General features: G+C 43.4%; 1 protein-coding gene across 1 annotated transcript in view; it reads left to right on the forward strand.

Annotated features, from left to right (window-relative positions):
* LOC120920948 (cytosolic phospholipase A2 delta-like) overlaps nucleotides 1-20,527 on the forward strand; it is a 75,134-nt gene extending 54,607 nt beyond the window's left edge. Inside the window, exons 13-20 of the mRNA XM_040333410.1 lie at nucleotides 118-340; nucleotides 3,462-3,579; nucleotides 6,566-6,703; nucleotides 8,637-8,744; nucleotides 11,076-11,270; nucleotides 14,802-14,968; nucleotides 18,098-18,284; nucleotides 20,041-20,527. Of these exons, the coding sequence (XP_040189344.1) occupies nucleotides 118-340; nucleotides 3,462-3,579; nucleotides 6,566-6,703; nucleotides 8,637-8,744; nucleotides 11,076-11,270; nucleotides 14,802-14,968; nucleotides 18,098-18,284; nucleotides 20,041-20,354 (1,450 nt within the window). The 3' untranslated portion in view covers nucleotides 20,355-20,527. The remainder of the gene's footprint in view (nucleotides 1-117; nucleotides 341-3,461; nucleotides 3,580-6,565; nucleotides 6,704-8,636; nucleotides 8,745-11,075; nucleotides 11,271-14,801; nucleotides 14,969-18,097; nucleotides 18,285-20,040) is intronic.
* Nucleotides 20,528-22,303: the final 1,776 nt, after the last annotated feature.

Consider the following 22,303-nt stretch of genomic DNA (forward strand, 5'->3'; position numbering starts at 1 on the left):
CTATCAGTTATAAATGTGCATGCTCTGTTCAGCCTATTTTTAAGGTTCAGTATTGATTTTGCTAAATAAGTTGCATTTGTCATTCTGTTTTTTTTTTTTTTTCCCCATCTTAATTAGGACCATGAGTAAGCTTTATGAAGACCCTGAATGGTCACAAAAGGAGCTTTCAGATTCAATAAGCAATGCAAAGAAGCATGTGACCAGGAAGAAAATAGGCGCCTTGTCAATGCAGAGGCTGAAATACTATCGCAAGGAGCTCAAACAAGCTGCCAAGGATGGGCAGGAAACGTCCTTTACTGACCTCTGGGGGCTGATGATTGAATCAATGTTCTATAATGGGGTATGACATTTCTAAGAGTAAATATGTAACCTGTAAAATTTGAATTCAGTTTAATTATAATCATTGCAGGTTATTTTTACAGATTTTTTTTGGATATAATGTTCATTTTATTAAATAAGACACCTTTGTTCAGTAAATTGTGCAAAAACAAGTGTGACTTTTTTTTTAAAAGAGTAGGTCCACTCTGTAATAAAAAAATACAATAAAAGTCAGCAGCTACAAATCCTGTAGCTGCTGACTTTTAATAAAAGGACACTTACTGTAACGGTCACCACCGTTTACGACCTTCCATCAACCCACAACAGCTTATCGACACTCCACAATCAGGCAAACGAACACGACCCATAAGAATTCCCCCCAGACACGAGACACACAAAACAGTATTTAGCATACATAATTAGAGATCCTGGACCAGACTCAATTAGCATGTCAACAGTCTACACAGAGAGATGAGTCATAGAATAAACCAACACTTTGCAATATGAGCTATCAGTAATGTCCCCTGTCCTGTAATTTAGGATATAATTTGTCAGTCACCCTATGGCCCAATAGGACATAAGGTGACCCTAAACATAAGACTCCTTGGTGACGCCGGTACAGGAGTACCCCTCATCCTTCCAAAGTCTCTGTTTGTCCTGGGTCATTCCGTTGCACTTACCTGTTCAGGGATCCAGCGCCGTCCTCACCCAGGATAGTTCTTTACTAGCTTTTGGTTTCCTGGTGCCAGCATCCTAACTGTGGGCAGCTGGTTATGGGCCTTTTGGCTTTACAACCGGGTGCGCATGCATGAGCCGTGCTGCGCTTTGTAAATGGTCCCGCAGTCTTTTGGGATCTGTGACGTGTCCCAGAAGGCTGCAGGGAAGGAGAGGGAGAGCAAGAGGAGAAATTTGATCTGAGCTGAATTGGGAACAGGTACCTGTCAAAACTATGTTTCTCCCTGTCAAAACTTGGTCCAAAATATTAGATGCCAAACATGGCAGGAGAGGAGGACTGAAAGTGGAACTTCCCCCTTTGGGTAGAAAGTTTGGACCCCCCTGTCGGTCAGGCTTTTGTTGCCGCTTGCTGGGTATATTCACTCTCTTTATTTGTCCTGGAGTCTATTGTTACAGGACAGAAAGTGATGAAGTTTTACAATTAGCACCAGATAAGAGGTGACGGCTGTCTAATTTACCTCACTTTAGAGAGATTTCCCTTAACTTCCTGTTGTATCTCCAGGACAAGTAAAGGAAATCTCCATTTGGGACACATACAATAATAAAAAATGAAAAACTGACAGGAGTTATAACCCTTTCCTACTGTATTTAAAACTCTGCGGAAAAATTACATTGTGGTTGTACATACATTTTAAGGTCAGTACTTTGTAGGAACCAATCAGAATTAGTTTTTTTCTATAGAGTGGTTCTCTGTTGAGATGTTAACTGGGTTTGAAACAGTGGCGGCTCCATAGAGAGCGCACGGGCACCGTCCCCCTAGCCATGTGTCCGGTCCCCTGATCTACATATCAGGGTGGTAGACTATGAATTGGAATTAGGGGAAGAGGGAGTGTTTTTTTAAAGCACGTTTTTAGAGCCAGAGATTCTAATAGGGCTCAAAATAGAGCGGGCTTGGGAAGCAGAGCACTGCACTCCAAGCCCACCCAGTTGTGTGATGATAGCAAATACATTTTCGCTATTTTCACACTAAAGTTCCTCCCCGCCGATCAGGATGCAGGTCGTGACACCTGTTTCCCGATTGGCCAAAGCATCAGGCCATCCTCTTGGATGTCTAGAGCTTAGGCAGAACAGATAGGAGACACACTGCTGCCTGCATCCCGCCACATGCACGGCGAGCGGACAATGCTGGAGGACACCACAGCGCGTCACCTACCTAGATTGGGTAAGTGCTGGACTGCCAGCCGCTCGGGTTAAGGTGGGGGGTGTTGGCGCCATGTCAAACCCACCTGGTTTGAAATCAATGTCTGCTCTGTCCTTCTATGAGCACGTTCCTTGTTAGGATAGGAGCACCCAACACAACTATCTGGCTCATTGTGCTGCTTCTGCTTCTCTAAGTGTGAGCTCTGCTAAATGGGCATTGCAAGAAGCAGATATCTGGGTAAGTACTTACACTGCTTGTATTAACAAAAAAATTGAATACAGAGCTGCATTAAATTCTTTGTTCACCGCAGCACCTCTTAGTGCTAGCTGAGATCCTGGTGACATGGCCCTGAAAAACTGCTTAGTTTTCATCCTTGTAAAACCTGAGAGCCAGATTCACGTAGAACCGCTTTAAACTGCGGCGGCGTAACGTATCTCATTTACGTTACGCCGCCGCAAGTTTTACGGGCAAGTGCTTGATTCACAAAGCACTTGCCTGTAAAGTTGCGGTGCGTAGCGTAAATCCTCCGGCGCAAGCCTGCCTAATTGAAATGATCCGGGTAGGGGGCGTGGATCATTTAAATTAGACGCGTTTCCGCGCCGAACGTACTGCGCATGCGCCGTCCCTAAAATTTCCCGATGTGCATTGCGCTAAATGACGTCGCAAGGATGTCATTGGTTTTGACGCTAATGTAAATGGCGTCCAGCGCCATTCACGGACGACATACGCAAACAACGTAAATTTTCAAATTTCGACGCGGGAACGACGGCCATACTTAACATTGGCTGCGCCTCATAGAAGCAGGGGTAACTATACACCGGGAAAACCCTTACGTAAACGGCGTAAAGTGACTGCGTCGGGCCCGCGTACGTTCGTGAATTGGCGTATCTCGCTGATTTACATATTCTCAACGTAAATCAGCGAGTACGCCCCCAGCGGCCATTTTAAAAATGCAGTTAAGATCCGACGGTGTAACACAGTTACACCTGTCGGATCTTAGGCATATCTATGCGTAACTGATTCTATGAATCAGTCGCATAGATACGACCGACGCAAGTCTAAGATACGACGGTGTATCAGGAGATACACCGTCGTATCTCTATGTGAATCTGGTCCAAAATGTTTAACTTTACTTTCCTGATTATAACTAGGTTTAATTTTTTTTTTTATTGGGTTGAAAGATTTTGGCTTAGTTGAAATGTATTGACTTTTTTTTTATTGGGTTGAAAGTACAGCCATGGATGTAATATAACTTATTACTTTGCAGAGAAATGAAAGCAGGCTTTCTGATCAACAATCGGCCCTGGAGAACGGCCAGAACCCCTTACCCATTTACCTGGCTATGAATGTAAAGCACGATGCAGTCAGCACGCTGGACTTTAAAGGTATTCACTAAATATTGACAAAAAAAACGTATATATGGGAATGAAACGTAATCAACTCCTTGCTTTCTGACAGAAAAAAAAGCCAAATGCTCATTTATTCTTTTTTATTTATTGAACTGGATGCTCCTTCAAAAATATTTGAAAAGCCTGTTTTGTCCACTTGTATACCTAAAGCTATAAAGCATTTTGAACATTTTCTTTTCAATCAAGTATCATTAAAACCAATGGGCCAGATTCAGAGAGAATCGCCTATCTTTAGGCGGGCGTAGCGTATCTCAGATACACTACGCCGCCGTAACTTAGAGCGGCAGGTCCCGTATTCAGAAAGAACTTGCGCTCTAAGTTACGGCGACGTAGTGTAAATGGGCCGGCGTAAGCCCGCCTAATTCAAACTAGGCTGGTAGTGGGCGTGTTGTATGTAAATGATTCGTGAGCCCACGTAAATGACGCACTTTACGAACGGCGCATGCGCGCGCATGCTCGGTATCATGTCAAATTTTCTCCCTAAGATACGTCGGCTCAATGTTTAGGTGACATGAACGTAACCTACGCCCATCCACATTCACGGACGACTTACGCAAACGACGTAAAATACGACGCTGTTCTGACGTTTCCGACGTCCATACCTAACATGACCTACCCCTGCATTATGAGGGGTAAAGTTACGCCGGACCGACGCCTTACGTAAACGGCGTATATTGATGCGCCGGACGGAACTACGTTTGTGAATCGGCGCATCTAGGTCATTTGCATATTCGACGCAGAAATCAACGGAAGCGCCACCTAGCGGCCAGCGTAAATATGCACCTCAAGATACGACGGCGTAGGAGACTTACACCGCTCGTATCTTGGCAACCATGAGGCATATCTGATTCTTTGAATCAGGCGCCGAGATACGACGGCACACACTCAATCTGGATCTGGAGATACGCCGTCGTAAGTTGTTTCTGAATCTGGCCCTATGTTTTTAGTAAAAAAAAAAAAAAACAGCACAAGGGATAATATTTACTATCTGTGTTATTTGTCCCTTGTGTTGCTGTCTCTTGGTTTAGTAGAAAAAAGAGGACACTCACCAAGAGTGCCTGACTATGCCCTCCCTTTCCCATCACAAAGAAGCCTTTTGCCCCGTACACACAATCGGAATTTCCAATGGAAAAAGTCAGACGGACTTTTTCCATCCGAAATTCCGACCGTGTGTATGCCCCATCAGGCCCCGTACACACGACCAGTTTCCTCGGCAGAATTCAGCTTCCGACCGAGTTTCTGGCTGAATTCTGCCGAGAAACCCGGCCATGTGTACACTTTCGGCCGAGGAAGCCGACGAGGACCTCAGCGAGGAAATAGAGAACATGTTCTCTATTTCCTCGTTGTTCTATGGGAGAACTCGGCCCGCCGAGGTCCTCGGCGGCTCCAGGACTGAACTGGCCGAGGAACTTGATGTGTTTGGCACGTCGAGTTCCTCGGCCGTGTGTACGGGGCCTCAGACTTTTTTCATCTGAAATTCCAAGGAATTTTGTCAGAGTTTAGATAGAGAACATGTTCTCTTTTACTCCGATGGAATTCCGTCGGAATTCCTATGTCATTTTGGCCGATCAAAAGTCCGACCGTGAGTACGTGGGCATTACTATAGCTTCTATGAATGAAAGACCAGGTATGAAAAATGAAGCTGATGGATCTCTCATTCATCCTCCTGTCCTCCATTCATAGATGTTTTTTTCTACTAAACCAAGAGACAACAACACAAGGGACACATCAAACAGATAGCAAATAATGTCCCCGGTGCTGTTTTTTTTAACTGTATGATTTGTTCCTTGTGTTGCTGTCTCTTGGTTTAGTAGAAAAAACATCTAGGAATGGAGAACAGAAGGATGAATGAAATTTCCACCAGCTTCATTTTTCATACCTGGTCTTTCATTCATAGAAGCTGGGAAAGGGAGGGCCTAGTCAGGCACTCTTGGTGATTGTCCCCACTTTTCCAGGAGATAGCAACACAAAGGACACAACACAGTAAAGAATGTCCCTTGTGCTGATTTTTTTAATAACTAAACTTTAGTGTCATAACACTGACAATAAAGCCCCATACACACTATCAGTTTTCCTGCAGGTTTTCTCTTCAGGTTTACCAAAACCATCTAATATGAGGTCAAACCTCAAGAGTTTCAGTTTGTATGCAATCAGGCAGGCCCTTGCACTACATGGTTTTGGTAAATCTGAAGAGAAAACCTGCAGGAAAACTGATAGTGTGTATGGGGCTTAACACTTAGTAAACTGGTCAGATGTAAACCACAAAGTCTACGGCCTCGTACACGCGACCGAGAATCTCGTTGTAATAGAAACGTTGTTTTCCTCGACGAGGTTCTTGTCAAGCTTTCCTTGCATACACACTGTCAAGACAAAATCTCGTCGTTTCTCAAACGTGGTGACGTACAACACGTACAACGCCACTATAAAGGGGAAGCTCGATTCCACTGGCGCCACCCTTGGGGCTGCTTTTGCTAATCTCATGTTACTGCGTGTTAAGCAAAAGTTTGGTGAGAGACGATTCGCGCTTTTCAGTCTGTTACAGCGTGACGAATGTGCTATCTCCATTACGAAAACTACTTTTACCGAAGGTGCGCTCCCGTCTCATACTTTATTCTGAGCATGCGCGGGTTTCTAAGCATACATACAAACGTGTTTCTCGTCGTAAACCAGCCCGACGAGAAACACGACGAGGAAATTGAGACTCCCGACGAGAAAAATGTTCTCTTTTTTTCTCGTCGAGATCCACGTCAGTTTTCTAGATGAAAAACATACACACGACCGTTTTTCTCGTCAAAAATGCTCTGCCACCATTTTTCTTGATGGATTTTGCCAAAGGAAAACAGTTGTGTGTACAAGGCCTACCTCCAGAGCTTTATAGTGCGTAGCAGAGTGGCCTTTGCTGTGAACACTGTTATTGTGCTGCCTCGATTTTTGTGTTTTATATAGTATTATTTCTTTCCAGAGTGGTGTGAGTTTACCCCATATGAAGTTGGGCTTCTGAAATATGGTGCCTCCATTCGCACAGAAGACTTTGGAAGTGAATTCTATATGGGGCGGTTAATGAAGAAGCACCCGGAACCTCGTATTTGTTACTTACAAGGTATAGCTTTGTGTGTGATAAAAAAAAAATATATATATATATACACTCACCGGCCACTTTATTTGGTACACCTGTTCAATTACTTGGTAACAAAAATTTATAATAACACAATCACATGGCAGTAGCTCAATGCATTTAGGCATCTAGCTGTGGTGAAGACGATTTGCTGAAGTTCAAACTGAACATCAGAATAAGGAAAGGGCATTTAAGTGACTTTTGGCATATTTGTTGGTGCCAGACGGTTGCTGGTCTGAGTATTTCAAAAACTGCTCATCTACTGGGATTTTCACACACAACCATCTCTAGGGTTTACAGAAAATAGTCTGAAAGGGAGAAAATATCCAGTGAGCGGCAGTTGTGTGGACGAAAATGCCTTGTTGAAGTCAGAGGCCAGGAGAATGGGCAGAGTGGTTTGAGATGATAGAAATGCAACAGTAACTCAAATAACCACTCGCTACAGCCAAGGTATGCAGAATACCATCTCTGAGTGCACAACACATCGAATCTTGAAGCAGATGGGCTACAGTAGCAGAAGACCACACTTGGTGCCACTCCTGTCAGCTAAGAACAGAAAACTGAGGCTACGATTCGTACAGACTCACCAAAATTAGTAGAAGATTGGAAGAACACTGCCTGGTCTGATGAGTCTCAAATAGCTGCTACATTGAGATGGTAGGGTCAGAATTTGGCATAAACAACATTAAAGCATGGATCCATCCTGCCTTAATGGTATCAATGGTTCAGGCTGGTGCTGTAATGGTGTGGGGGATATTTTCTTGGCACACTTTGAGCCCCTTAATACTAATTGAGCATCGTTTAAACGCCACGGCCTACCTGAGTATTGTTGCTGACCATGTCCATCCCTTTATGACTACAGTGTACACATCTTCTGATGACCACTTCCACCAGGATAATGCACCATGTCACAAATCTCACCACTGGTTTCTTGAACATGACAATGAGATCACTGCACTCTAATGACCTCCACAGTCACCAGATCTCAATACAATAGAGCAGGGCTCAAAATTTCAAGTCCTGAGCTACTAGCCAGGCCTCAAGAGTTACTCGCCACTAGTTGCCCCACCTAATTCATACACTGCCCTGCGCCTAATTGCACCCGTAAACACGCCCTCGTAGATTATCTCATGGAATGACACTGTTAAATGTTTTATGCAGAATCAAGTTACACAATTAAATAATACCAACAACAACTTTAACAAAATGGGACAGGGCACTGGGGGCAGACCAGAGGGACAGGGCACTGGGGGCAGACCAGAGGGACAGGGCACTGGGGGAAGACCAGAGGGACAGGGCACTAGAACTGGGTCTCTTCCCCATTCTCTTGCTGTCTCCTCTGCAACTCCCATCCATCCTCTCTCTCTCTCCTATTTATCTCATCATCAGGAGCCTGTGTGTGCGGCTCCACGCTTGCATGTCCCCACTTCCCCCTTTTATTTAGGCTGGCAATGTAGAGCACAGCACACATTGAGACCAGTCTGTTTGCAGTGCTCAGGCTGAACTGTTGGTCACTTACATAGAGCACAAGGAGAAGAAAACTGCACGAACTGGAAGGCTGCTGCTCTCATGTCAGGGCAACTTTCAGTGAGTGCTGCACCGGAGTGGTAATTTAAATACCCAGCAGTGATTAAATACCACCAAAAGAAATCTCTATTTGTGTGCAAAAAATTATAACAATTATTTGAGTACAGTGTTGCAAGACTATGCAATTTTCGCTCAAAGTGCGACAGCGCTAAAAGCTGGAAATTGGTCTGGTCAGGAAGGGGGCGTGGTGTAAAAGTGCCCAGTAGGCAAGTGGTTAAATAGTAAATCTGGAATCTGCATGGGAAATATTTTACACTGCATAAAGAAAAATTATAAGTGATTTGAAGTCTGGATGTAAATACAATTTTTCATTTTCTGCTTCTCTGTGCAGGTTTGTGGGGAAATGTCTTCTCCTTGAACTTGGTGGACACGTGGTATCTCACCACACAGTTGGATACTTTCTGGGACAACTGGGTGAAAGACAGAGTTAAGGACATAGGTATATATTGTGGTGTTATTGGATTGTTGAATAAATAGATGTGTTCCTAGCACTGGTGAAGTAAATATATGAGCCAAATGTGTATACATTTTTTTTTCTTAGAATATTCATTAATCTGTGTTCAGGCATTTAAGGCTAAAGCAGACTTACAAAAGGAATTTGGAAACATTGGCCCGGATTCACGTAGCACTTACGCCGACGTATCTCGAGATACGCCGCGTAAGTGCACATATGCGCCGTCGTATCTATGCGCTTGACTTTGAAAGCAACATATGCCTGTAAATAGGCTTCATCTGAGTGACGTAAGTTTCCTACGCCGTCGTATCGTGGGCGCATATTTACGCTGGCCGCAAGGGGCGCTCCCATTGATTTACGATTCGAATATGCAAATGAGTGAGATACGCTGATTCACGAACGTACTTGCGCCCGGCGCATTAATATAAGCGGTTTACATAAGTCGTACGTCCGGCGTAAAGTTAAGCCTCATAAAGCAGGTGTAAGTCATGTTAAGGTATGAACCAGGGAACAGCTGTCGTATTTTACGTAGTTTACTTAGTAGTACGTGAATAGGGCTGGGCGTAGGTTACGTTCACGTCGTAGGCAGTGATTCAACGTATCTTAGGGAGTATTTCTGACGTGATTCTGAGCATGTGCACTGGGATGCGTCCACGGGACGGCGCATGTGCTGTTCGTTGGGCCCATCATTTGCATGGGGTCACGGTTCATTTAAATGGATCACGCCCACTTCCACCTACTTTGAATTAGGCCGGCTTACGCCTACAAATTTACGTTATGCCGGCGCAACATTGGGAGCATTTCCTTTGTGAATACTGTGTTCGCCGCTCTGCGCAGCGTCGGTGTAGCGTATATTCGATATGCTACGCTCGCATAAAGATGCGCCGAGGTATGTGAATCTGGGCCATTATGCGTAGCCTGGTTTCATTGTACACAGTGTGCATTCAAACCTCCAGCAAGTTAGATACAGCCCGCCTTATTTCCATTTAAAGCAGTGGGCCTGTACCTGGCCCACTCCTTCCAATTATCCTTGCATTCATGGAGGCTCTGCATCACTGATGCAGTCTGTCTAAAGCCTCATACACACAATCGGACCTCCAATGGACTTTTCTGTGGATTTTGCTCCGAAGGGCGTTGTCCGTGAACTTGGTATGCATACACGGCAGGACTTTTTCAGCAAACAACGAACGTAGTGACGTAATAGACGTACTACCTGTTTTTTTCTGCTCTTTACCGCCACCTTTTGGGCAACTTCTGCTATTGTTGTCTGATCTTTAGCATTGGTTCTGAGCATGTGTGTTTGTACTTTGGACTTTAGTCTGATGGACTTCTGTACACACAATCGGATTAGCCGATGTAGGACATTTGTTGCCGGAAAGTTTGTCTGTTAACACAGCGAACATTTGTCCGATAAAAAAACGAAAATATTTTGTCCGATGGAGTGTACACACGCTCGGATTGTCTGCAAAAACAGGTGCTTCGGAGGTTTGTTGTCAAAAAGTCAGATCATGTGTACGGGCCTTAATAATGCCTACGCCTTCAGACTGACACCCATCAATGCATTTTGATATTTGCATAAGTTCTCCCAAGAACCAGCCCACTTCTTGAATCCGGGCTGAGGGATCTTTATAGGAGTCCTGAAGCAGGGTGCTGGGATGCTTTCAAGAAGCTAAGTACAGCACTCTGCTTTCCCCTCCCACCAGCCATAATCTGCCCACATTGCATAAAGAAGCATAGAGTTTCTGTGGTTTCATTACAGGGTGTAAAATAAGATATATATTGAAAACAAAGGTTTTATTAAACAATTTTATGAACGTGTTTATAAGGGGGAAAAGGAGGAAGCAAAAGTGGAAGCTCTGCTTATCTGTCTCTCCCCCCCCCCCATCTGGTGCCACATTTGGCGCTTTTCGGGGGGAGTGGGGAGCGGGCACCTGTTTTTGACAGTTCGGCCCCCCTCCTCCTTCCCCGTCACAGACCCATTCAGAAAGCGCAGTGAGCTCGCACATGTGCAGTAGGGAGCTGGCTGTGAAGCCGCAAGGCTTTACTGACGGTTTTTCTTAGAAGAAATGGCGGCGGCAGCACTTGAGTGCTAATGGAAAAATTGGCTGGGGTGCTGACATTGTGTGATCCCTGGACATATAAGTGTGCTAATATTAAAAGTCAACAGCGAGAGTATTTGTAGCTGCTGACTTTAAATTTTAAAAGAAAAAAAAGACTTTAAAAGGAGGCTGGACCTTCTCTTTAACAAATACATTTCCATACTACCTTGAAAATCATTGTAATGGGTTATGATATATTCCTCTTGTATTCCTGAAGATAAGGATGACATCATACAGAGAAGAGAATCAGCTCACTTGAAAACCCGTTTGTTCACCCCATCCGGCTCGGTCAACCAGCTTCTGAAGGGTGTACTGACCAACAGGCCAATAGATGGACAGCAGCAAAACTTTCTGCGTGGGCTCCATCTACATAAGGATTATCATAAGCACTCACAATTTACCACATGGAAAGGTAAGCTATGAACACGTGCCCCACTGTAGTACATACTTTCATAGGCATGTACAAAGCAAAGTTTATGGTATAATAATAACTAGAATAATTTATGGTTCAATTGTCAATAGCCCGACAGCTCCATTGCCTTTATAAAATTTAGCTTTAACCACTTGACCACTGGGCACTTAAACCCCCTTAATAACCAGACCAATTTTCAGCTTTCGGTGATTTCACATTTTGAATGACAATTACTCAGTCATACAACACTGTACCCATATGAAATTTTCGTCCTTTTTTCACAAATAGAGCTTTCTTTTGGTGGTATTTAATCACCGTTGGGTTATTTTTTGTTGCGCTATAAGAGAAAAAAGACTGAAAATTCAGTAAAAAAATGATTTTTTCTTCTTTTTTTTTATAAAATTTAGCAAATTTGTATTTTTTGTCCTGTTTAAAATTACACAAAATTATGATATTGGTACAAAGCACTGCAAAGTTATTTCCAAGTGAATTAAAGCATTGTATTTTTTTTTTTGTTTTTTTAACAAAGTTTAAATATTAATAGTAATTAAAATATAAACAAAAAATCATCAGGAAAATGGTTGGAGAGGATACGAAGGAGTTAATTGGGGCTGAATAGAGTAAACGAATGATTCATAAAGCATTAAACATAGGAACATTTTATAAAAAATAAAACTTGTCAAGTTGGTTTTAGACCCCGTTCACACCTGGACGTTTCCCAAAACTGACAATTTGCACCACACTTTTTCATGTGCCATTCATTTTCAATGACACTTAAAAGCGGGAACAGTTCTGCTTGTTGCTCAAGAAGGGTGACAAGCTTTGCGCATTGTGGTTTGCGATGCCGCACCGATTCCCAAAAGTAGTTTCTGTACTAATTTTGGTGACTTCAAGGTGCGATTTCAATAGACATCTTTGCAGAAACCCACATAGATGTCTCTGAAATTGCCCCTGAAGTCGGGACTGACATGTGGGAATGAAATCGTGTGAGTTCAGCTAAACTCGCACGATTTCATTCCCGCTGTCAGTGTGAACCTAAGCTAAAAGTTCTCTATACTGTAATGCCGCGTACACACGATCAGTCCATCAGATGAGAACGGACCGATGGACCGTTTTCATCGCTTAACCGATGATTCTGACTGATGGTCCGTCGCGCCTACACACCATCGGTTAAAAACACGATCGTGTCAGAACACGGTGACGTAAAACACAACGACGTGCTGTAAAAAATTAAGTTCAATGCTTCCAAGCATGCGTCGACTTGATTCTGAGCATGCGTAGATTTTTAACCGATGGTTGTGCCTACTAACGATCGTTTTTTTCCCCATCGGTTAGGAATCCATCGGTTAAATTTAAAACAAGTTGGCTTTTTTTTAACCGATGGTTAAATAACCTATGGCGCCCAAACACGATCGGTTTTGACCGATGAAAAGGGTCCATCAGACCATTTTCATGGGTTTAACCGAACGTGTGTACGAGGCATTAGGCAACAACATTATTTAAAATTTTAGACATATTGCTAAGATTTACGTTAAAGTTATTCTTTTTTACAAGGATGTAAAAAACACAATAAAAAAAAATATAGTTTCTTTTTAGAGGTTAATAGTCATAACATAGTCACATTTTCGGAACGCTAAACAGTAGTTCTAGCAGTGCAGGAAATCCCTGACGTCCGCTGCGTGCCGGCTGTCATATGTAAACAGGAGTAGATTAATGGATGATAATTACCCCTTTCCTCCATAAGATGTTCTGTGATGATAAAATAGCAATCTAAAAGATCCGGAAGCACCAAAACCCATAAGTAAGATGAAAGACACAGTATTGTTTTCAGCATCACAGCAGTTCACGATCTCCAATGTTACATGTTAGCGTGCATATATTTTTTTGCATTTTGTGCTTTTTTTGCCAAGTCAGTTAAAGCGTGTATAAAGACAAAACAGGTTTTAGTTTTAAATAGAGTTGACAAGGGCTAACCCCTCTGCCAAGTTTTTATTATTGTCTTTCTCCCAGACGTGGAGATTCCCACTCACCAAAACAGACAGTAAAGTGAAATAATACATTTTATCATTGTCATAAATAGCAAAAGGGGAAATCTTCTAATGGGAGTGTTCTGGTCACAGTGGTCTAGGATGGAAATTCCCTTAATTTTGTCCTCAGCAGGAAACAGGCAGCAAAAATAACCTGAGAGTTTTATCCCTTATACTCTATTCAAAACTAAAGAACGTTGGGGGACTAGGGAGGGGAAGAAAGGGAGGGAAACCGGGGCATGTAATTTTTTTGGGGGGTTAGTGGGGGCTTCAGGAGAAGGGGACTTCCTGTCCCACTTCCTCCTTCCGCCGAGGGGCTGCAAAGGCGATTAAGCTTAATCGCCTTTTGGCAGCCCCTCCCTGTAGGCGATCGCCTAGGACACGTGACAGGTCCTAGGCGATCGCCTGTCCAATCAAACAGCGCAGCGCCGGGCCGCGTGCGCATGTGCAGTGCCGCTCGCGCATGCGCAGTGGGTGCCCGGCCGTGAAGCCAAAAGCTGTCACGGCCGGGTGCCCACAGTTACAATGAAGACGCCGGCCGGGGAGGGGAGGAGCGGAGCCCCGGCCGGCGCGTCGCTGGAACAGGTAAGTGTCTGTTTATTAAAAGCCAGCAGCTACACTTTTTGTAGCTGCTGACTTTTAATAAACATAAATATTGGCTGGAACTCCCCTTTAATTCCCATCATAGAAATAAACAAAAAATTACAATAAGGCAATACAAGGTCCAATGGATCACACACACACACAAACATGCCCCGTTGGGGGGCCTCATTAATTCCTATGGTGGATACTAGGTACAACATTCCAGGGGGAATTGACATGAACACCCGTGGAGCCAATTGTCTAGGGTAATAATGAACTAGGCAGGGTCAAACTGAATATGGCGAAGTGCACGGCATCTGTAGCTCGACACGTTTCAGGAAGCATTGGAATCACTTATAACCCCCAGGCCTTGTTGCTGAGCATGAGAATGAGAGGCAATTACTGCTGGTGAGTGTACACCCTATGGGGCAGCGGTGACACGTGTGGCACATGGTGTGGAGTGGCTATCATCCGAATTCATCTTTTTTGGGCTGATTGATGCACTTATTCAGTCATGGATATTTTCACATTGGACACTTTATGACCATTTGCACCTTTTCATCACTGGGTGTTATTCAGTAAATGATGTAATGTAATTTTATAACACCACTATTTACCTTTATTTTTTTGGCATTGTTTTTTTTTACCATTATTACAAAGTGACAGCTTGAGTAGGTTTATTATTTCTGTATTTTTGGCTCAGTGGTAGGATCTATTGTTCAGTGAAAGTGTTTTTAGATCCTGTGGATTTTCATGTTTATTGCAGCTTATTGTAGGTACAGAGCTGCATTATTTTGTGCAATTTACTGTATAGCGGTCTAGAGTTCACTTATAACTTTTTCCATGCTTTCTAAACAAAAAATAAAGTTGTCTTATTGATCATTCTTCTTATAACAAGTGTATGTTGAATGCTGTCTTTCAGATTCCAGTCTAGACAACTTCCCCAACAAGCTCACCCCAATGGCTGACAACCTGTGTCTTGTAGATGCTGGTTACTTTATCAATGCCAGCTTCCCTCCTTTACTGCAGCCGGAGAGGAAGGTCGATATCATTCTGTCATTTGACTATACTCTAGATACCCCACTTCAGGTAAGCACTTTGGGAAATTCCAATCATTTTTCATTAACCCCAATCAAATGTAAGAGATTATAATTTTTGACTGCAAGATTTTCCACAGAGATATTTTGGCAGTTGGATAGGTTGGGACCAAAAAGCTACTAATATCCCTTTTTAGTTTGAGTCGTGGTTATACCAGACTATACCTATGAGATTAAGGGGGGGGGACGGGTTGTATGTGTCTCACTTAGGCCCCTTTCACACCAGGCGGATCCGTCACAGCGGAGTCTGCCAGCTCCCGCCAGCTCAGTGGGAGATCTCTCGGTGGATCTCCACTGAGCCGGCGGATGACAAGTGTCATGGATATGCAATAGCTGTCATGGATATGCAATAGCCTAGCAGCTTACCTGTGTTTCCATCTGTTCAGTAGAGGCCTGACTCTGTTCTGGTTGCCTTTTTATCACTTCCTCTTCCTGTATGGCCCCACCCAGGCCAGCCCAGGAAGTCTTTATTAACTGTTGCTCTACAGGTCTGCAGTGCTGTTCAACAGTGTAGTTTGCTAGTTCCTGTTTCCAGTGTGCTACTATAATCTTTCCGTGTACCGTTTTGGCTTGTTCCTGACTTCTGCTGTTTGCCTGTGCCCCTGACCATTTGCCTGTCCCACGGTTATCCTTGTCTGCCTGTGCCCCTGACCATTTGCCTGTCCCACGGTTATCCTTGTCTGCCTGTTACCCTGACCTCGGCCTACCCATCACCACCGTTTGTCCTGCTGGCTGCTTCCCCTCTCTCCCTGCGGAGCGTGACCTGAGGAATCTCGGGAACGCGACCTGGATCCAGTTGCGGCCAAGACCATCCCCACCATCAGGGGCCCTGGTGAATACAGAACTGGGTCTTAGACTCCGCGCCCTGGGTGATCTTGGGTTCACACTTCGTTCCCGCTTGCAGCAGTCGGCTATAGGGTTCACCACCCTGTGGTGCATCCCGGACCCCAACGGGGTGCACTTGTCGCCTGGCCACAGGTGACCTGACAACAAGTCCCTCTCTGCGCACAGAGCGGGGAGGGGCTTGTCCAGTGCCACTGTCTCCTATGGAGTGATCTGATAAAAATGAACAGCATCCGATCCGATTCGCCATAGACAGATGGCGACATATCGCCATCTGCCTGATTTTAGCGGATCGGTTTGGGTCGGATGTCAGCGGACGTGTCACTGCTGACATCCGACGCTCTATAGATTAAGAATGAATCGGCCGTTCAGGTCCGCCGAAAAAACTGACAGGCGGACCTCAACGGTCCGGCAGTATGAAAGGGGCTTTCGGCAAGAAAGGGGAATGGGGGAGAAGGCAGGGCAAAATGAAAGTTAGGTTAGGGAGCAGGTCTGCTTTCGGTCAACATACCAGTCCACTTTACCTCTATAGTACGACTCATTTTTTACTAGCAGTGTTTTTCCTGCATCTCCTTTTGCTGTAATACTATGGGGTTGATTTACTAAAGGCCAGTAGACTGCAATTTTGGAAAGTGCACAGTCGTTTTGCCTTTAGTAAATCAACCCCCCTTTAGAAACCTAATTAAACGGTTTAATTTTATTAACATTTTTACATTTTTAATTGTTCAAGGCATAATTTCTCTTTTAAATATTTTTTTATGTCTCTAATATTAAATTATTACCCAAATTGTCTATATATTTGTTTGTCAGCTATCCACAGTAGTAGCCATTATTTGTAATATATCTATAGTCAAAATGTAGTATGTATAATGACTAGAACCACCTGCTGTTTTTTCTTGCTGTCTTGTGTGCCACTGGGAAGATTTTCCATCGCTAAAAAAAAAAGTGGGTGTAAATCTGTGAAGAATAACGTAGGGTGTGTGGGTGTAAAGTGAAGGAAAATGCCATTTTAAGCAGTTGTCACTGGTATAGGTGAGCCCATTGGAAGATTTCCCCATGGTTCTTGGGTGACAACTATGACATTTTGGGATTTTCCATTACTTTCTGTGACCGTAGTGGCCAGAACATATAGAGAGAATTATTATTCTCAGCAGGGACATAGCAGCAATCTGAAAAAAAAAAAGGCAGAGGTTTTAACCTTTCCTTATTTTATTCCTATTTTTATTTCATTATAGTTTTGACTGTAGATACAGTATCATTTATTTTTCACCCTACTAATTCAATAATATAAAAAATAAATAAAATGTGCGGCTATTAACCCTCCTAGCGGTATTCCCGAGTTAGGCTCGGGGTGAGAATTTTATACCAAAAGCGGTAACCCCGAGTCAGACTCGGGCTCGCCTCGCTGCAGCAGCAAGTTACTTACCTTGTCCCTGGATCCTGCGATGCATCCCCGCTGTGTGAGCGAGCGGGACCTCGCTCGATTCATACAGTGTCCTCCTGTGCCGCCGATCTCCGTTCCCTGCGACGTTACGACGCACGGGAGCAGAGAACGGCGCCAAATTCAAAAACGTAAACAAACACATTACATACAGTATACTGTAATCTTATAGATTACAGTACTGTATGTAAAAAATACACCCCCTTGTCCCTAGTGGTCTGCCCAGTGCCCTACATGTACTTTTATATAATAAAAACGGTTCTTTCTGCCTGCAAACTGTAGATTGTCCATAGCAACCAAAAGTGTCCCTTTATGTCAAAAATGGTTTTAGAGCAGCTAGAAAACAGCGATAATAAATTATAATCAATTGCAGAATTGTGCGATAGCGATTTGTGGGGAAATTCGTCATAAAAAAATAAAAGTAATGACAGCGACAATTCTGCAACTGAGCAAATTTCAGTGATTTTGAGTTGATTACATTATTGAATAATTTGTATTATAATTATATTATTACTTGTTATAATTATTTATAATTATTTATTATATTATAATTTATAATTTTGTTTTTAAAAAAATGTCATACCCGGGATGCCTACTAGTCTCTTGTTCGGTCAGATTTAAGTGAGTTATTCCTAAGAATTACAGACCTACAATATAAAACGCCAAATTTCCTTGCAAATAATGGTACCTCCTTCAGCACCTTTTTTCTGAAATAATCATACCGCCAGGGAGGTTAAATTCTTTAAAAAATGTATTTATCATAGATGAAAATGAGAACCTCTTTAGTGATACTGAGAGGCAAAATAAATTATTGATCTCTATTCCTTCTGTTTACAGTCCGTGGAACAGACATGTACTTACTGTACAACGCAGGGTATCTGTTTCCCCAGAGTATCACTGAGTGAGGAGGACAGAAAGAAACACAAGGAGTGCTACATTTTTAAAGATGAAGAAATTTCCAACGCTCCCATAGTGCTTCACTTCCCTCTTGTTAATGACACTTTCCGAACATATAAAGAACCAGGTGCGTCATTTTCATTGTTTGCTACAGAATTTTATGCTTGTGTATCTGGTGTTTTATTTTTTTTAATCAAATCGTTTTTTATTGAATCTTTTTCATTATACAACAGAAAAAAAAGAAAAACACATAAGACATTGAAAACATTACTATCCCATAACTCCATCCAGCTAAAATACAAAAAACAAAACAAAAAAAAAGCTGTATTACAATCATTATTTAAAACCCTCCAACACATTACTACACCTGAGTGGTGCATATATTGATGTTTGATTATTTCCCCCAAGGATTCTATCTTGTAGTTAATTGTTTATGTTATCACTAATACTGTATACTCAGCTGACTGCTTAAACAGGTTGGAAACTAACCATTGCCAAATTTTAATAATTATAGCAGCTGATTGTTCATATGTTTGATGCATACATATTTTGGTTTGGGGTTTATCACTTATTATCCTATCTAGTTAGGTCAATTGATTTTCATTTCATTTTGATGTGTGTGTGTGTGTGTTTTTTAATTTTCTGAAATTGCTACCAGTTTTGATCATCTAGATCAGCGTTTCTCAACTGCAGTCCTGAAGGCGCCCCAACAGGTCTTGTTTTCAGGATTTGGCTGTGGTAATTACTAAAGCCTCGTACACACGACCGAGGAACTCGACGGGCAAAAAACATAGTTTTGCTTGTCGAGTTCCTTGTGAGGCTGTCGAGGAACTCGACAAGGCAAGTTTCTCCATTCCCGTTGAGGAAAAAGAAGACATGCTCTCTTTTTGGCTCGACGGGATCCTCGACAGTTTCCCCGTCGAAAAATGTACACACGATCGGTTTCCTCAGCAAAAAAAAATCCCAGCAAGTTTCTTGCTGGTTTTTGCCGAGAAACTCGGTCGTGTGTTCGAGGCCTCAGGCATTGAAACTGATCAAATCACCTGTGCAAAATAATGGACAGCCTGAAAACATGACCTGTTGGGGCGCCTTCAGGACTGGAGTTGAGAAACACTGAGCTAGATTGCCAAAGGGAATGTAGCTTTTGTTGAAATCTGCTTTACTAGGTGTATATTTTTTATGCCTGGGTATGTTGGCAATGTAACACTTCTGTCTTGCCAACTTTATTTCCTGCAATTCCTAAAAAAGCTTTGAGCTACACAGGCAATGCTGAGACTGTAATTTATCATCACACGCCCTTTTTAAGCACATCCCGCCGACCTGGCACATATATGTGGCCCTAGGTAAAAATGTTACTGTGCTGACAGCGTGCTCCCAGCACAGTAACGAGTAGGTACCTGAAAGTTCTAAGTGCATACTTGCGATTGGGAACTTTCCAATCATGTGACCACTGTAAGGCCCCGTACACACGACCTGTTTTCTCGGCAGAATTCAGCAAGAAACTCGATGGGAGACGTATTCTGCCGAGAAAACCGGTCGTATGTACACTTTTTGCCGAGAAACCCATCGGGAAACTCGTCGAGCCAAAAATAGAGCATGTTCTCTATTTCCTCGTTGGGCAATGGGAACATTTGGCTCGACGAGTTTTCTGACAGCCGAACAAGGAACTCGACAGGGAAAACGATGTGTTTCGCCCGTCGAGTTTCTCGGACGTGTGTACGCGGCCTGACTGCCAATCACAGTGGTCATATGCTCGGAATGCCCGCCTCCACCTCCTAGCATTTAGGTCCTCTTAAAGGGCCAGAGGCAGTGGTGGGAAGGGGTTAATAGGTATCCATTTTCTTTAGCATGGTATTTAATGTATTTCCTTCATATATTTGTAGGGCTTTTGAGGACTTCAGAAGAAATGTCAGATGGGGACGTGGATGTTACAGGACCCTGGTCCCCATATTTTCTCACAAACTTTACTTACAGTGAACGAGACTTTGACCGACTGATGAAGCTGACACAATATAATCTCCTAAACCACAAAGATATAATCATAAAAGCTCTCCATACTGCTGTGGAGAGGAGGAAAATTAGAAACCTCAAAAGTGAATTGCGCCAGACCCAAACTAAGCAAAGACATACACCTGGGCCATTAGAAGATCACCTGCAAATAAAGGACAACTCCAGACAAAAGCCATCATACAGTTAAAAGTACGCGATGTCAATGACATCCATACATATGAATGAAATATATTTTCTTTTTTAACCTTTTTTTCTACTTTTGAGTGTAAGTTTTGGGTGGTAATATACAGCCGTGGCCAAAAGTTTTGGGAATGACACAAATATTATATTTCACAAAGTCTGCTGCTTCAGTGTTTTTAGGTCTTTTTTGTCAGATGTTACTATGATATACTGAAGTATAATTACAAGCATTTCATGAGTGTCAAAGGCTTTTATTGATAATTACATTAAGTTTATGCAAATAGTCAGTATTTGCAGTGTTGACCCTTCTTTTCAAGACCTCTGCAATTCGCTGTCAATCAACTTCTGGGCCTGACTGATGGCAGCCCATTCTTCCATAATCTCAAGTTCTCAATGGCCTGGATTCAAGAAGCAATTGCGCCTGTGTAACCATAGGTTACACAGCGCAATTGCTTACTTGCCCCGGCGTAACGAATGCTCCTGATTCAGGAACCTCGTTACGCCGACTGCAGCCTAAGATATGCGCGGCATAAGGCTTTTATGCCCGCATATCTTAGGCTGCATTCTTGCGATGGCCGCTAGGTGGCGTTCCCGTTGTGCTCAGCGTATAGTATGCAAATTGCATACTAACACCGATTCACAACGTTGCGCGAGCCCTGCGTACGCAATTTACGTAGTTTCCGTACGGCGGTTTTCGCGCAAGGCTGCCCCTGCTATTAGCAGGCGCAGCCAATGTTACGTATACCCGTCCTTCCCGCGTCGCGAAATTTGAATTTTACGTACTTTGCGTAAGTGAGTCGTGAATGGCGCTGGACGCCATTCACGTTCACTTTGAAGCAAATGACATCCTTGCGACGTCATTTGCCGCAATGCACGTCGGGAAAGTTTCCCAACGGAGCATGCTCTCTACGCTCGGCGCGGGAACGCGCCTAATTTAAATGATTCCCGCCCCCTACGGGATCATTTAAATTGCGCGCGCTTACGCCGGGCATTTTGCCAGCGCGCCCGCGCATTTTACGGAGCTTCTGCTCCGTGAATCGAGGGCAGCGCAAAAAAATTGCGGGGGCGCATGGGCAAAATCGTTGCCCTGCGCCTCCGTAATAAATGCGCAAATCTACTTGAATCCGGGCCAATGTGATTAAGTTCTGTGGAGTTTCCTGGCCATAGACCCAAAATTTCGATGTTTTGTTCCCTGTCTATGGCCAGCTTTGGTGGTCAGTGGGAGTAAAAAAATTAACATTGCTCCTGTGGTCAGTAGGTAAAAGAAATAGTGGCATCATGGGTATTAGTGCCCCTTTTTTTATTGAAGTCAGTTGGAACAATTATGCCTTATCCATATTTTCAGTAGAAGGAATAGTGCTCCAATTTTTGGTGTCAGTGGAAGGAATAATGCCTCATCATTGGTATTAGTAAAATGAACAGTGCCCCAGGTGCTGGGTGAAGGCAAGCAAAGGGCCAAAACCTGCCTGTAGGCCGCAGTTTGTGATTGATGTCATATAGCCAGATTCACGTACGGCGGCTTAAAGTTACGTGGGTGTAGCATATGTAATTTACGTTACACCGCCGCAAGTTAGAGAGGCAAGTGCTGTATTCACAAAGCACTTGCGTCCTAAGTTACGGCGGCGTAGTGTAAATGTGCCTAATTCAAATTGTGAAGAGGTGGGCGTGTTTTATGTAAATAAAGCATGACCCCACGTAAATGACGTTTAGAACGAACGGCGCATGAGCCGTCCGTGGACGTATCCCAGTGCGCATGCTCCAAATTACGCTGCAAAGACTCATTGGTTTCGACGTGAACGTAAATTACGGCCAGCCCCATTCACGGACGACTTACGCAAACGACGTACAAATTGAAAAATTTGGCGCGGTTCCGGGTACTTAACATTGGCTGCGCCATCTTTTTGGTGGTTTATCTTTAGGTCTGAAAACGCCTTACGTAAACGGCGTATCTTTACT

This window comes from Rana temporaria, chromosome 13 (genome assembly GCF_905171775.1).
Source record: "Rana temporaria chromosome 13, aRanTem1.1, whole genome shotgun sequence".
Taxonomy (NCBI): Eukaryota; Metazoa; Chordata; class Amphibia; order Anura; family Ranidae; genus Rana; species Rana temporaria.